General features: G+C 37.2%; 1 protein-coding gene across 2 annotated transcripts in view; it reads right to left on the bottom strand.

Moving 5' to 3' along the window:
- Positions 1-1,890: 1,890 nt before the first annotated feature.
- LOC128859921 (uncharacterized) overlaps positions 1,891-13,068 on the bottom strand; it is a 55,623-nt gene continuing 44,445 nt past the window's right edge. Inside the window, exons 2-6 of one of the 2 annotated variants that reach the window (XM_054097072.1) lie at positions 9,283-9,541; positions 9,076-9,202; positions 6,449-8,958; positions 2,069-3,829; positions 1,891-1,996 (exon numbers count right to left, since the gene is read on the bottom strand). In XM_054097072.1, the coding sequence (XP_053953047.1) occupies positions 1,941-1,996; positions 2,069-3,829; positions 6,449-8,958; positions 9,076-9,202; positions 9,283-9,541 (4,713 nt within the window). In that variant the 3' untranslated portion in view covers positions 1,891-1,940. Of the gene's footprint in view, positions 3,830-6,448; positions 8,959-9,075; positions 9,203-9,282; positions 9,542-13,068 lie in introns of both variants that reach the window. The other variant, XM_054097073.1, reaches the window with a different exon arrangement.

The following is a 13,068-nucleotide window of genomic DNA, read 5'->3' as shown; positions in this document are numbered from 1 at the left end:
TGAGTAAATTAGCAGCATTATTCTCTATTACGAAGCAAACGTGCACTTCGTGTCTAAGGTTTCGTTCGTCTGTTTGCATTAGGCATTTCGAGTCGAGAAGTAGATTTAAGCAGCTGTCTTCAAGCGCCTATAACGCAAGAAAAGCACATTTTCTATGAAGAATAGTTGTCAAGAACCCACAAGAAAGTAGTGAAATCAAACGAGAAGCTATTCTGAATCGCTTCGTTAGACTTCAAATAGAAAGCTCAGCAAATACTGATAAAGGAATTGGAGGATAACCGAACCTTTATCTGGAGCTGATAGGGATTAACAGCGATGTGAAATAGCGTCTGAAATAAAATACTTTTTCTATAATTTGATGTTTCATGCGAGTCTCTTCCGAATTGTAGTCACGCACCAACCATTTCGGTTATGGCGGTCGCACTAAATTCAAAAAGTGGCGAAAGCTCTAATAAATCAGCGTGGGGCAATCTGACCCATTACTCAGAGTCTAAAAAATATTGTATATTTTCGTAAAGCTTTAAAAAATAAGTAAAATATACATCTGTATGTACGTAATCCGCAGTTTTAGAATTTCATTGGTTTCATGGTTAGAAACCGACTTCTATGTAAGCCGTCCTTTTCCATGTGTATTAAAATGAATTTGTATTGTCTGTTTTTCTTCAATTATTTCATTTTTATCAAATCTTTCTGAAGATAATGAAATAATTGGCAATTGATGTTTAAAAAAGTGTGCTCAATAATTATCGATAACACTCAAACCTTCGCGCAGGTAATATAATTTTTGATTCAAAATGCCGAATTGATTTGTTTAAATAAAATATGGTGTTGTTTGGCTGTTCAAATTTGGTGCTTCATTGTCAAATTAAAGACATTTGTATTCTTCCCTCTTCTTCCTTTGACTGAAATTTTACAATATCCCACAAAATTTTTGTTTTTGAAGAATCGATATCTCCTTGTATAGATTCGCCTTGGTTAAAATATAAACAAACGCGAAAGTAGAAACAGCAGTTGATGCTGTCGACATTTCAAAAATCATATAAGATAAAATCCACTGATTTTTCCTAATTTTTATTCAAACTACATACGGCAACGACACATTTGACATTTATGACACATTCTACATCAACGTCATAAACGTGTGACAACGAACGCGTTAGGGAATGACATTAAAAGACGAAATCTTTAGAAGATGAAAAGTTCGTATTTCTCCCCGTTCGCGGTAGGGAAGAATGCTGTAAATTTCATTCATCATGAATAGTCTTTCAAAAGGTGCGCATAGATGTTGTTTTAAAATAAAACATGTAAAAATGTTGAGTCTTTCAGGCTTCACTATTTTTGTTCACAATATGGCTCCTAACAATTATGCGTGAAAACTTACATCACTTAAATATTCACCATGAGCATATGTAGATGTACATTATCGCTTTGAGTTCAACAATCTCGAACCGAATGTTGGATTTTAGCTTTGGAATCGTTGTTGGCTTATTTCCATAGACTCTGTTTTTCAAAAAACACCAGTCTGGTCTGCCAGTCCTTTTTCTATTCTCGACATAACCAGTTTCTTAAAATTTGTTCACCAATCTTTAAATTGTCGACTCATTCGGACGATTATTTGCACCACCATTATCATAATAAGTTTCAATAATTTTAACGCATTGTTCTATCGTGTAAAATTGTATAACTTTCTACTAGACAAATGTCAAAGATGACATAAAAAAGGTACCGTCTAGGAATTATTCACTACTGGCACCTAGGTGTCACTTTTGAAAGACCCTTTACCATCCCGTCTTTTTCATACTGTCAGCGGTCATGTTTTACGCCTTTGGAGTGGATATTCTACTTGTACGCTTGATGTTATGTCGTTAAATGATTATGAGTTGACTTGGATTGAGTTGCATTATATGTCTGTTAGAGTTTATTGATTTCTTTAATTGTTTTTACACCACATGGTTAATTTCATCCACGATAAATTTACGTTCAAAACTGAGGCTACCTATATAATAATGAAATATTAAATTGGTTTTACTACTTTAATTATCACCAGTGTTTTCACTTCCATCCTCACCCTCTTCTTCCAAAGAGGCACCCTCGCGTAGCATTTCTACTTTGTGCAGAGTGAAATTTACATTGTAATACGGCACATTAAGCGTCACCACGATACAGTAAAGCAGCACTTGCAGATTATTTGTGCGCAGCAGATATGATGCGCCTTGTCCATTTGGGAATAGCGGTTGATCTTTGCTTTGGCAATCAAACATAAAGAAGCCACCATCGAAGCCCATGGTACGACCGATAGCTAAGGAATGTTTGAAGCACTGCAATACACCAAATTGGAAGCGAGTGAAAAAGTACATCAACGCATCTGCCAAATTCATTGTAGTACGAGTGCCTGGGCTATAGAGCTTTCCGAAAGCCACATGCTCGAGATGTACAACAAATTTGATGTTCTCCAATGTACAGTCCAAATTCAAATCCTCTAACGAGAACTCATAGTCCAACAACTTTATATTTTCTAAGCTCTCACGGTGATAGCGATCACCATTAATGACTATTGTATCGAGCAAATGAGGACTCCAATCCGTCAAACTGTACATTTTTGCGGCACAGAGTGCCATCACATTGCATGCAAGGTATTGCTTTCCTCGTGATGTTGAACCAAATACTGGTGCATCTGGATGCAGATTGCCCCAAAGTGACCACAACCGGCCATCGATCTCTATATCGAAACGCTTTAGCATTGTTACCGGCAAATTTCGGTAGCGACCAGCTGTATTACGACGATTCATGCGACTCCAAACAGGCAAACAGTTCTCCGAATCTAACCAAGACATAGTCTCCGGATGAGCACACACCACTTCCTCATCTTTTCCATGCATCGCCGTCTTGCATTCAATCGGTACTGACAGATCGGTGAGTAATTGGAGTAAGCGTGTCTTCGGTCCCGCTTTCCTGTATGATATCACATCAATTACATGCAGTGCATACTCTTCGGACGCTTGCCAAGTCGGATTTGAGGCACGTTTGTCCACGTACTTTAATAGTGAATCAACATCAGCAAAGAGTACCCATGAAGCAGTGTTACGTTCGCCATATCTCTTCACTCTTTTTTTACATTTGCCTTTACGTGGACCTTCTTTTTCAACATAATCTCCATCATTGTCATCTTCCTCTTCCTCTTCACCTTCTCCTGATTTTTCCATAGTAGGGTAAGGATCGAATAGGTGGTAATATTCATCGTGGAAGAGAGCAAATGTGGTATTGGCTAATTGTAGTAGCAGATACTTACGGGCCTGCATAGATTTGGTAATCTTACGGGAGACATTAGCACCTTTCACACCCGGTGGGTCATGTGTCTTAACCCACACGTCGAATTTGTAATCATCCACCGTAACATTCTTGATAAACCGCTCGTAGGCCGAAGTCATATTCGTAACACGACTAGCGATTGTTTTCCCACTTTCGATCACATGATCCACGCGCTGGGCAGACCATTGATTGAGAGGACGCATTACAGCATATAATACAGCCAGTGTACTAGCGAAGAAACAAGGTTTGATTTTATCTACATGCGCAGAAGCTCGATCTTTCAGAGCTATTGTGCCCTGGATTTTGAAGTTACAGTCTTTCTCCCGCATGCGGTAGCCGAACAGGATTTTTCGTGGCTTGAAGCCAGAATCGAGCTCGCGTTCAAGTCGCTTGCCCGGCTTATGCTTCAATTCAACCTCTTCCTCTTCAAATTCTTCCATTTCGTCCATATCATATTCTTCGAATTCCTCGTCCTCTTCTGCATACTCAGTGGAAAGCTCCATTCTGATGGTCCTTTTACCTATTTCAAACAAAAGCAACAAATAAATTTATTCAAACAAATGAAATAGAAAGAATTTTAAAAGAAACCAAATTACAAATAATTTTCTAAACTCAAAAAAAAAACTAAAATTTTCTGTAATTTTCCTGTTCTCGCAAAAATTTTACGCAACAATAGTGGATTTCTTTTTCCCCAATCTAATATTATTATTTTATTATATATTTTATAACTCCTCATCAGCTTTATCTCCTGCTACCATTTTGCCTTCTGCTATTGCTCCACTAGCTTCTTTCCGACGAAAATAAAGGGCTTTGTGGCGATCGATACCGCTAAACCTTCATACACTATTTTTTCACTTAACCGACATTCATTCGTCAATGTGCCTCCATCTATTTCGCTTTATTAGACTATTATAAAACCCAAAACGCTACTAATACACTAAGTTATGCTCGGAAATTTAGTTTCTTGATGTATAAGCATTGGTTCCATTCGTTTAGTATTATGTAATGTATTGGGTTGGCAACTAAGTACAATAATTGCGGATTTCACGCATAGATGCTGAATTTTTAGGTTTGCAGACGTAGTAGCGGCCGCCGTAGCCGAATGTTTGGTGCGTGACGTAGGTTCGAGTCTCGGTGAAACACCAAAATTAAAAAAAACATTTTTCTAATAGCGGTCGCCCCTCGGCAGGCAATGGCAAACCTCCGAGTGTATTTCTGTCATGAACCCTCCATTTGCGGAACAACATCAAGACGCACGCGACAAATAGGACGGAGAGCTCGTCCAAACACCCAAAATAGGGAGTACGCGCCAATTATATACATATATACATATATATAAAGACATAGTACAAATGTAAAACAAATTTTGTTATTTGATAGTTGGCAATTCAGCTGTCAATCAGTTAAAAAAAGTTTTTTGATCGGCGTTCGTTGAAAAATGGAAAATCAAAAGGAACATTTTCGACATATTTTGCTTTTTTATTCCCACAAAGGAAGAACCGCATCGCAAGCTCATAAAAAATTACGTGCTGTTTATGGTGACGAAACCTTAAAAGAACGGCAGTGTAAAAATTGGTTTGCCAAATTTCGTTCTCGTGATTTTTCATTCAAATATGAAAGCGCTCTGCTCGTCCAGTTGAAGTTGATGACGCCCTAGTCGAAGCAATAATCGATTCAGATCGTCACAGTACAACACGTGAGATTGCAGGGAAGCTTCATGTATCACATACATGCATTGAAAATCACTTAAAACAACTTGGCTATGTTCAAAGACTCGATAAATGGAAACGCATTTAACGCAACGCATTAACAGCTGCGATTTGCTAAAGAAACATAATGAAAATGATCCATTTTCGAACCAAACGACACAGGTCGACAATGTTTTGTCCTATAAAAGTGTAGGGTCATTTCCGAAGTAATTTTTTGTGTAGAATCCGAATCCGGGGTTTAAATTGCTCTATGACGTCAGGATTTTGAGATATCCTAACCTAAAAGTGCAAAAAACCCTGTTTTTGCCCATTTTTGAGGTTATGTAGCTACGCAGATTTTGCTCTTCAAGTTTTTTTTATTTTTTTTGTGCGACTATGTAATCGACCGTATCACGTTTCATGTTATCTCAATGGATTTTCGAATATCGAAAAATTCACAAACATGGAAACTTCAAAATGCGATATCTCAGTGAAAAATAAAGATATTTAAGCAAACTCAACGGCATTTAAAAGAGGAAGACTTATATGTACTTTAAAATACTATGCTTACTTTTTTATGAAGAATCCTGACGTGATAGAGCAATTTAAGCCCCGGATTCGGATTCTACGCAAAAAATTACTTCGGAAATGACACTACACCTTTATAGGACATTCCGAACTCATTTTTTTGCAGACCTGTGTAACTGGCGAAGAAAAATTGGTTGTTTACAACAATATCAAGCGGAAAAGACCGTGGAGCGGGCTAGGTGAACTAACTCAAACAACATCAAAAGCTGACATTCATCAAAAGAAGGTTTTGTTATCAGTTTGATGGGAATACAAAGGAATTGTCTACTTTGAACTCCTACCACCCAACCAAACGATCAATTCGGGTGTCTACATTGAACAACTAACGAAATTAAACAGTGCAGTTGAAGAAAAGCGGCCCTAGTTGACAAATCGAAAAAGTATTGTATTCCATAATGGCAATGCAAGGCCACACACATCTTTGGCCACTCGGCAAAAATTATTGGAGCTTGGTTGGGATGTTTTGCCACATCCACCACACAGTGCTGACCTTGCACCATCTGATTACTTTTTGTTTCGATCTTTACAAAACTCCTTGAATGATAAAAATTTCAATAATGACCAGAAGTTTTATGAATGTGGGATTATGATGCTGACTGAAAGATGTTAAAAGGTTATTGATCGAAATGGACAATACATTACAGAATAAAGTTATTTAATTCCATGAAAAAATTGTCTTTGATTTTCTAAAAAATCGGCAATTACTTAGTTGCCAATCCAATATTTTTATCCATCAAAGCTGTTCGGATTGAGAATGAAAAATGTATGGATAATATTTATTATGAAGAGTGATTCATAAAAAAATATGATATTTTATCCTATTGAGGAAATACGTCAAAAACAGCTAATACATTCAAACATACCCTTTGTTTTGCCTCTTTGGGCGCGAGCTGCTATCTTCTCCTCTTTCTCCTCTAGGAAGCGCTGTATGCGTTCATTCTCTTTAAGTAACTCCCTGTCCAAAAAGCGTATCTTATCCATTCGCAATCTATCCATTTTCTGCTTGCGCTCGTACTCAGTCGCGTATATAGATTCTTCAATATCTGGTGGCAATTTCATGTAACGCTTGGGTGGCACGTTCGTAATGTCCAACACTTTGATGGCGACAACCACATAGTTGGTTATTTCACATCCTTGCGGATTGCAACCAAACTCTATGCGTCGTATTAGAGCATCTAACTCAACGAATCGTAGTAAGCAACCCGGACCAGAACCGAACTTTCGGTAGCCTACCGACGTACATGGAAATGCAATAAACATGTACAAAAAATTATAACGCTTCACAATCAAGCATGAAAAAATCTGACATACAACAATCAAACGATTGTAAATTAGCAGACTCTCAAGAAGCCTTTGCCGAAGCGTACGTTTCACTGAACTTTGTATGACTCTCTGCAAATGCAACATGTAAATATTCTTGCCAATGTTTATCTTTGGCATCTTCTTCGAAAGGAAAGTTCTTAGTGTCGCTTCGTAGTTAGAGAATTCTTCACCGAAACCATTAGATGACTCCACTGCATAATCAACGAGTTCCTTGTTCCATGTGGAAATATTATATTTTGCGCTAAGGGCTGTAGCTACTAAAGTAGATAGAAGACCATTTAGCTTGCTAACTTCATCTTCTTCCACAGGTATATACGATTTTCCCATTACAACCCATGATCCGTCAGGTAACTTCTTAAAGTTTGTACGTATTTCTAACTCTTCTTCTAGTGTCAATGGCCGCGGGGGCTGTTCCGGCTGTTTCTGGAACTCTGTATAGACATTGTCATAGTCTTCACCATGAATTAGCTTATAGCGCAGGCCTCTCAAATATTCCTTATCGGAACGCAACAATACCTTATCAGCTTGTTTATATAATTGTAAACGGCTTGGTGTCGGTTCAAATATTTGTTCGATAATATCGCATATGATTTCATCCAGCACAGCGGCCACCACATCGGCATCTTCAAACTCAGGTATGCGATCCTCATCTGGTATAGATTGTATACTGTATGTGCGTACAAGTTTCTTCTTACCCTTGCCTTTTTTGGATAGTCGCTTATCCTGCTCCGATTTTATAGCAAGCTTAGGAAAAGCTATCTGTAAGCGTGGATATTTATTTTTAATATTTGCTGACGACAACATCGGTCTGATACAGCCGATATTTATACCATGAATGAAAAATTTCCCACCACGCCGCAATTTCAATGCTTTTTGGTAGAGAATTCTACTAAACGACTCAAAGTTTGAGTGCATCTGTAGACAAGCCACACCTTTGGTGAGGAAATCTTCTGGATCTAGCACTTGTCCGGCCTTACCACGTCTAAACGGATCGAAAAGGTAGTAAAATTCCCCGTCTCGCCAAATTGCTAATACAGAATTATCAATCTGCAACAAAGCCGCTTCGTAACTGCTCCCAAAAACTTCGCTCACAACCGCTGTCAGTTGAGATTCCAGGTACGACTTGCAATTAGTCACATGACCTGTGTAAAGAAATGGATGTTTTTTCAGCGTTGCACGAAATGCGCCGAGCATGATCGCATCTGGTATATCCACTATGTTCAAAAGCTGTTTCTTCTTCAATTTTAAACGTTTCAAAAAATTCTTGTAAAAAGCTATTCCGAATTTGACAAGCTCGTCAATTACTTCCATGCGCCACGTCGAAGCTTGTTCGATATTGGAATATAAAAGTGCCAGAAGAGATATGATCATTGAACCATTCTGTTCAGTGCCGGCTATAGGCTGCTGGAGACCATTATTAACCGCCGGTATGATCGCATATGTACCGTTCACCACAGCCCACAGTCTATGAGTTCGCTTCGGGAATGGTTTATTCGGTATAGGGCTAGATATTTTTCCAAAACTTTTTATCGATATTTCATACACGCTAAACTCGCCTTTTACATCAGCCTTGCTGAAGTTGATAAGCAAATGCACCAAATGCTCAACATAAATGACGGCCATCAATGAGCAATTGCCTTGGGCAAAATCTCGTTGGCACAACTCGTCACGACCATATGGATCAAAAATATAGAACGTATTTGTACATCGTTTCCATATAAGCAGATATATATCTTTGGCGGTTAACACAGCGGCATTGTATTTAGAGAAATATAGTGAAAGTACTTTGTATATATTTGGCTCGGAGTCGAGAGGGCCAGTGAAGTGAAGCTTAAAGCCAACCTCCGCCTGTTTATCAAGAATTTGTGGTAGTATGTCAAAATCATTATCTGGAGATTTGTAGTTCAGATTGATGCTCTTCTTTAATAGTTTTTCACCAGTAGCCAATATACCATCCAAGGTTTCCGAAGTCCAAAAATCAGGATTGAATCGAAAACTTTCTACATAGGCGGCGAATAGGCAGGCGATTTCTTTCGGACGATTAAAATAACTGAGTAGAAAAGTGTTGAAAATTTTGGATCGTTTAGATTTGAAAGCAATATCGAATAAATTGATAAATAATATCGATCTACTCTTATATCCTGAATGGCTATTCGGATACTAATACCTGGGTTTTTGTTTTTTTGGTTTTTCTTCTGGTTGAATTGATTCAGTGCCAAAAACGATTTCAGCAGTAAATGTTTTATCCAGATCATTTGGTATTTTGAATGTAGTCAGCTCTAGATGTTTGCAATCTGTAATTTGTAATGAATTGATTATATAAGAAATGAAATTTTGGCTGAAGTCAGGGTCACCTAAATGGGCCTTTTCTTACCGAACTTTGGTGTGGATGCATCGAGAAAAGCGCGATCCAACTGGCTTTCATGTTGTTGCATCGCAATATTCCATGTCCATAAATCGTTAGGATCACGGCCTTGTATTAAGTCAACCCTTTGCAGGTTCTGTTCATCGAATCTCTGTTGCAGTAGCCGTGGATTGTAGTTGATATATGGAATTACATCTTCATCCGATGGCGGAAGCGGCTGTTGAGTTTCATTATGGAACATACCACTCTTGGGGCGTTTCAGTTCGAGCTATAGAACGAAGAGTAAGAAGAATAAAAAAGATTAATGAAATAAATAATAATGGAATTAATGATTACAAAAGTAAATTTGATTTCTTTTATTTTTGAGATTTGTTATTGTAATGAAACATAAATAAAGTAAGTCTTAAAGCTGACAATAAGTGTTAGATTAGCTGTGAACGCATAAAATATATACGAACTAAGCATAGGAATTGATTTTTAGTTTTATTTTTTGTATTACTCTCTTTTAAAATGTCTCTCTGTCGGATATTAATAAGTACGAGGGGAGGTTATTAAGTAACGAGACTGACGCACAATGTTGCGTCGCCATATAAGCTGTGCTCCGATTCGGCTGAAATTTAGTTCCTTCTTTACTTATGAAAGAAGAAATATGAAATATGATAAAGATTTACATACTGCTATGTCTACCCCTCTTGTGGGCGGAAATGTTAAATGTTATTCGATTATGATGAAATTCGGTTTACATATTGGTTTCACCTAAGAATATACCAATCTGAAGAAAGGCATTGATTGACTCATTTTCACACCACATCAAAATTTCGGCCCAAATGTTGAATATTATATGTTCCGATCTTTATGATATTTGGTGTACAATTTTATGTTAGTCAAAAAACCAATTATTTTAAAAATAGTGAGGATTAACACTCGGTCACCCCATTTCTAATAACTCCCATGCAAAAAGTTGGCAAAGAATAAACGTCGCATGAACTATGACTGAAATCATAGTTTCATAAAAAAGCATAGTCATACCCACACTTCGTTTTGCTACTTTTACTTGCACTTGGTAGCTGATTAGAAAATTATGCTTATTAACATTTTAAGTCCATTTATTATCAACCTGTCAACTTATCAACCAACTCATCAACATTAAATGATAGAAAACATTTTTTTCTAATAGCGGTCGCCCTTTGTCAGGCAACTGCCGTTCGGAGTTGGCTTAAAACTGTAGGTCTATTCATTTGTGGAAAAACATCAAGTCACTTATTCTTCTTCACACATTGTTTTACTCCCATTACTTAATATAAAATTCGACTAAAGTCTTTCGTAATGATTTGTTTCAAAACCACTCTTTCCGATGACATTCTCCACCATACTTTAATTTTATTTAAAGAAAACTGAATCTTTTCAGATTTTCTCCCGAGTTTTTTTTATAAAATGATTCCAATTCATCCCACTATTCTAAGGTGCCACTACATAAAAGTAAAGAGACACATACGTAAGGTTTAATAAAAGTTTCAAATTGTTACGACAGACAAAAAACAAGGAAATTACAGCAACTTAAAAATATTCAACTTTTTAGAAGATATTATTGACTTTATATGTATCTTCAATGTTGAATACTTTAAGGTACTTGACCACCTTATAAGTTTCAAAAAATAAATTTTTTTTTTTTTTACATTTTTTCAATCCTTATACTTTTAAAAATCATCACCTGAAACTGTTTTTTTAAATTCGAATTCTAACAAAGTGAAATCAGTGAAAATGTGCAGGCGCATCCTGCACTCATTACTTGCTGACTCAGCTGAAAGAAAATAGCAAGTTTTAACTTTAAACGCGTTTTTCCAGAAATTACTTTTTTTCGAATGGCGGACACTTTATCTCCGAAACTGCTTAGCCGATTTTAATGATTTTGGTCTTGTTTTATTTGTTAAGATGTTTTGTATGCCAATTTACCACATTTTGCAAAAAAAAAGTTAATAAAGTATTGCTTTTTAAGCATAACATTGTGAAAAACAGGGGTGTTTTCTTAACTTTTTTTCAAACATCCGCCATTTTTTTATTATTTTTTTTTTTGTCAGTTTGTGGTAAATTCTCACGCAAGGAACCTTCCTTTTGAAAATTTTGTTTCTCTCTTTTGTTTTAGAATTACCATTTCTAAGATTAACTGTCCGCCGCAAGACATGATTTTCTTCAGGCCTCGACTTTGGCGCCTCCTGGATATATGTTAAAAAAAGAAATTTTAATAAATCAATTTTTTTTTGTATTATATAAGCTCTAAATAAAAATTTAAAAAAAAATTTATTTTAATATATTATACAGAACATGAAAAAAAAATTATTGAATATGTTGTACTTTTTAGCTTTCCAAGGTGGTCAAGTACCTTAAAATGTAAATAATTATTACACCATTTCAAAAACGTTTTGAAATCTGTAGATTTGAGGTATTAAGAGGAAATCGCCTTCTTTCTTTTTTGACAGCACTCACAACACTGTGGGACATTATAAAAGTCTTTTCTTTGATAATACAAATTCACTTATTATCTCCTTCAATATATTGTACTTCCATCCTAAATCCCTGCCACTCTCCATGTGAATTTTCCATTGTTTCAAACAATGCTGAAGGTATTATTCTGTCAACTCCTTCAGGACATGTGCCACATTTTTTCACACCTTCAGTGGACTCAAATCTTATTTCTCTAATAGACGGTCTATTGCAAATTTCACCTAACACGAACAAGTGCTACCTTGCTCTTCTTCAATAGCAGCGCCAATATCGTTTTTTTTAACCACACCTCGTAACTACTACAAGGTAACGTATATTCAATTTTCTTTTACATCTGTTTCAACAATTTGGCATATGTAGTTTGTTTTTAACAGATACTAGCGTATACAGACATATTTTGGTGTGCTCGGCTATTGACGTCAATTATGATGCTGATTTGCTCCAAGTATTATAACTGATGACGAATCATGGCTATATGATGACGAAACTTAAGCCTAATCGATCCAATGGAAAAACCAAGGAGAGCCAAGAAGAGCAAAAAGACTGCATCGCTGAAAGAGAGAGGAGGCCTTCCTCTTCCTCTGCTACCACTAGGTGGTACCGCATCGAATACTTTCAGAGCCGGAGCGTTTGTATCCATTCGGACGACATGACCCAGCCAGTGTAGCCGCTGGATCTTTATTCCCTGCGCTATGTCTATGTCGTCGTAAAGCTCATACAGCTCATCGCTCCATCGCCTGCGATATTCACCGTTGCCAACGAGCAAAGGTCCAAAAATTTTGCGCAGAATCTTTCTCTCAAACACTCCAATCGTCGCTTCATCGGATGTTGTAATCATTTACACTTCTGCGCCATACGTTAGGACGGGCATGATGAGAGCCTTGTAGAGTGTTAGTTTTGTTTGTCAAGAGAGGACTTTATTACTCATTTGCCTACTTAGTCCAAAGTAGCACTTGTTGGCAAGAGAGATTCTACGTTGGATTTCAAGGCTGACATAGTTATCGGTGCTAATGCTGGTTCCTAAATATACGAAGCCTTTACGACCTCGAAATCATAACTGTCAACTGTGACGTGGGTGCCGATGCGCGAGTGCGCCGACTGTTTGTTTGATGACAGGAGGTACTTCGTTTTGTTCTCGTTCACCACCAAACCCATTCGCTTTGCCTCTTTATCCAGTTTGGTTGTCCAGCGCGGTTGTTAAGGCCGATGTTGTCAATGTCATCGGCATACGCCAAAAATTGTACGCTCTTATACAAAGTTGTGCCTGAACGATTAAGTTCTGCGGCTCGTACG

Source organism: Anastrepha ludens, chromosome 4 (genome assembly GCF_028408465.1).
Source record: "Anastrepha ludens isolate Willacy chromosome 4, idAnaLude1.1, whole genome shotgun sequence".
Taxonomy (NCBI): domain Eukaryota; kingdom Metazoa; phylum Arthropoda; class Insecta; order Diptera; family Tephritidae; genus Anastrepha; species Anastrepha ludens.
The sequence above is the reverse complement of the archived record's forward strand: the minus strand, read 5'-3'. Positions and strand labels throughout refer to the sequence as shown.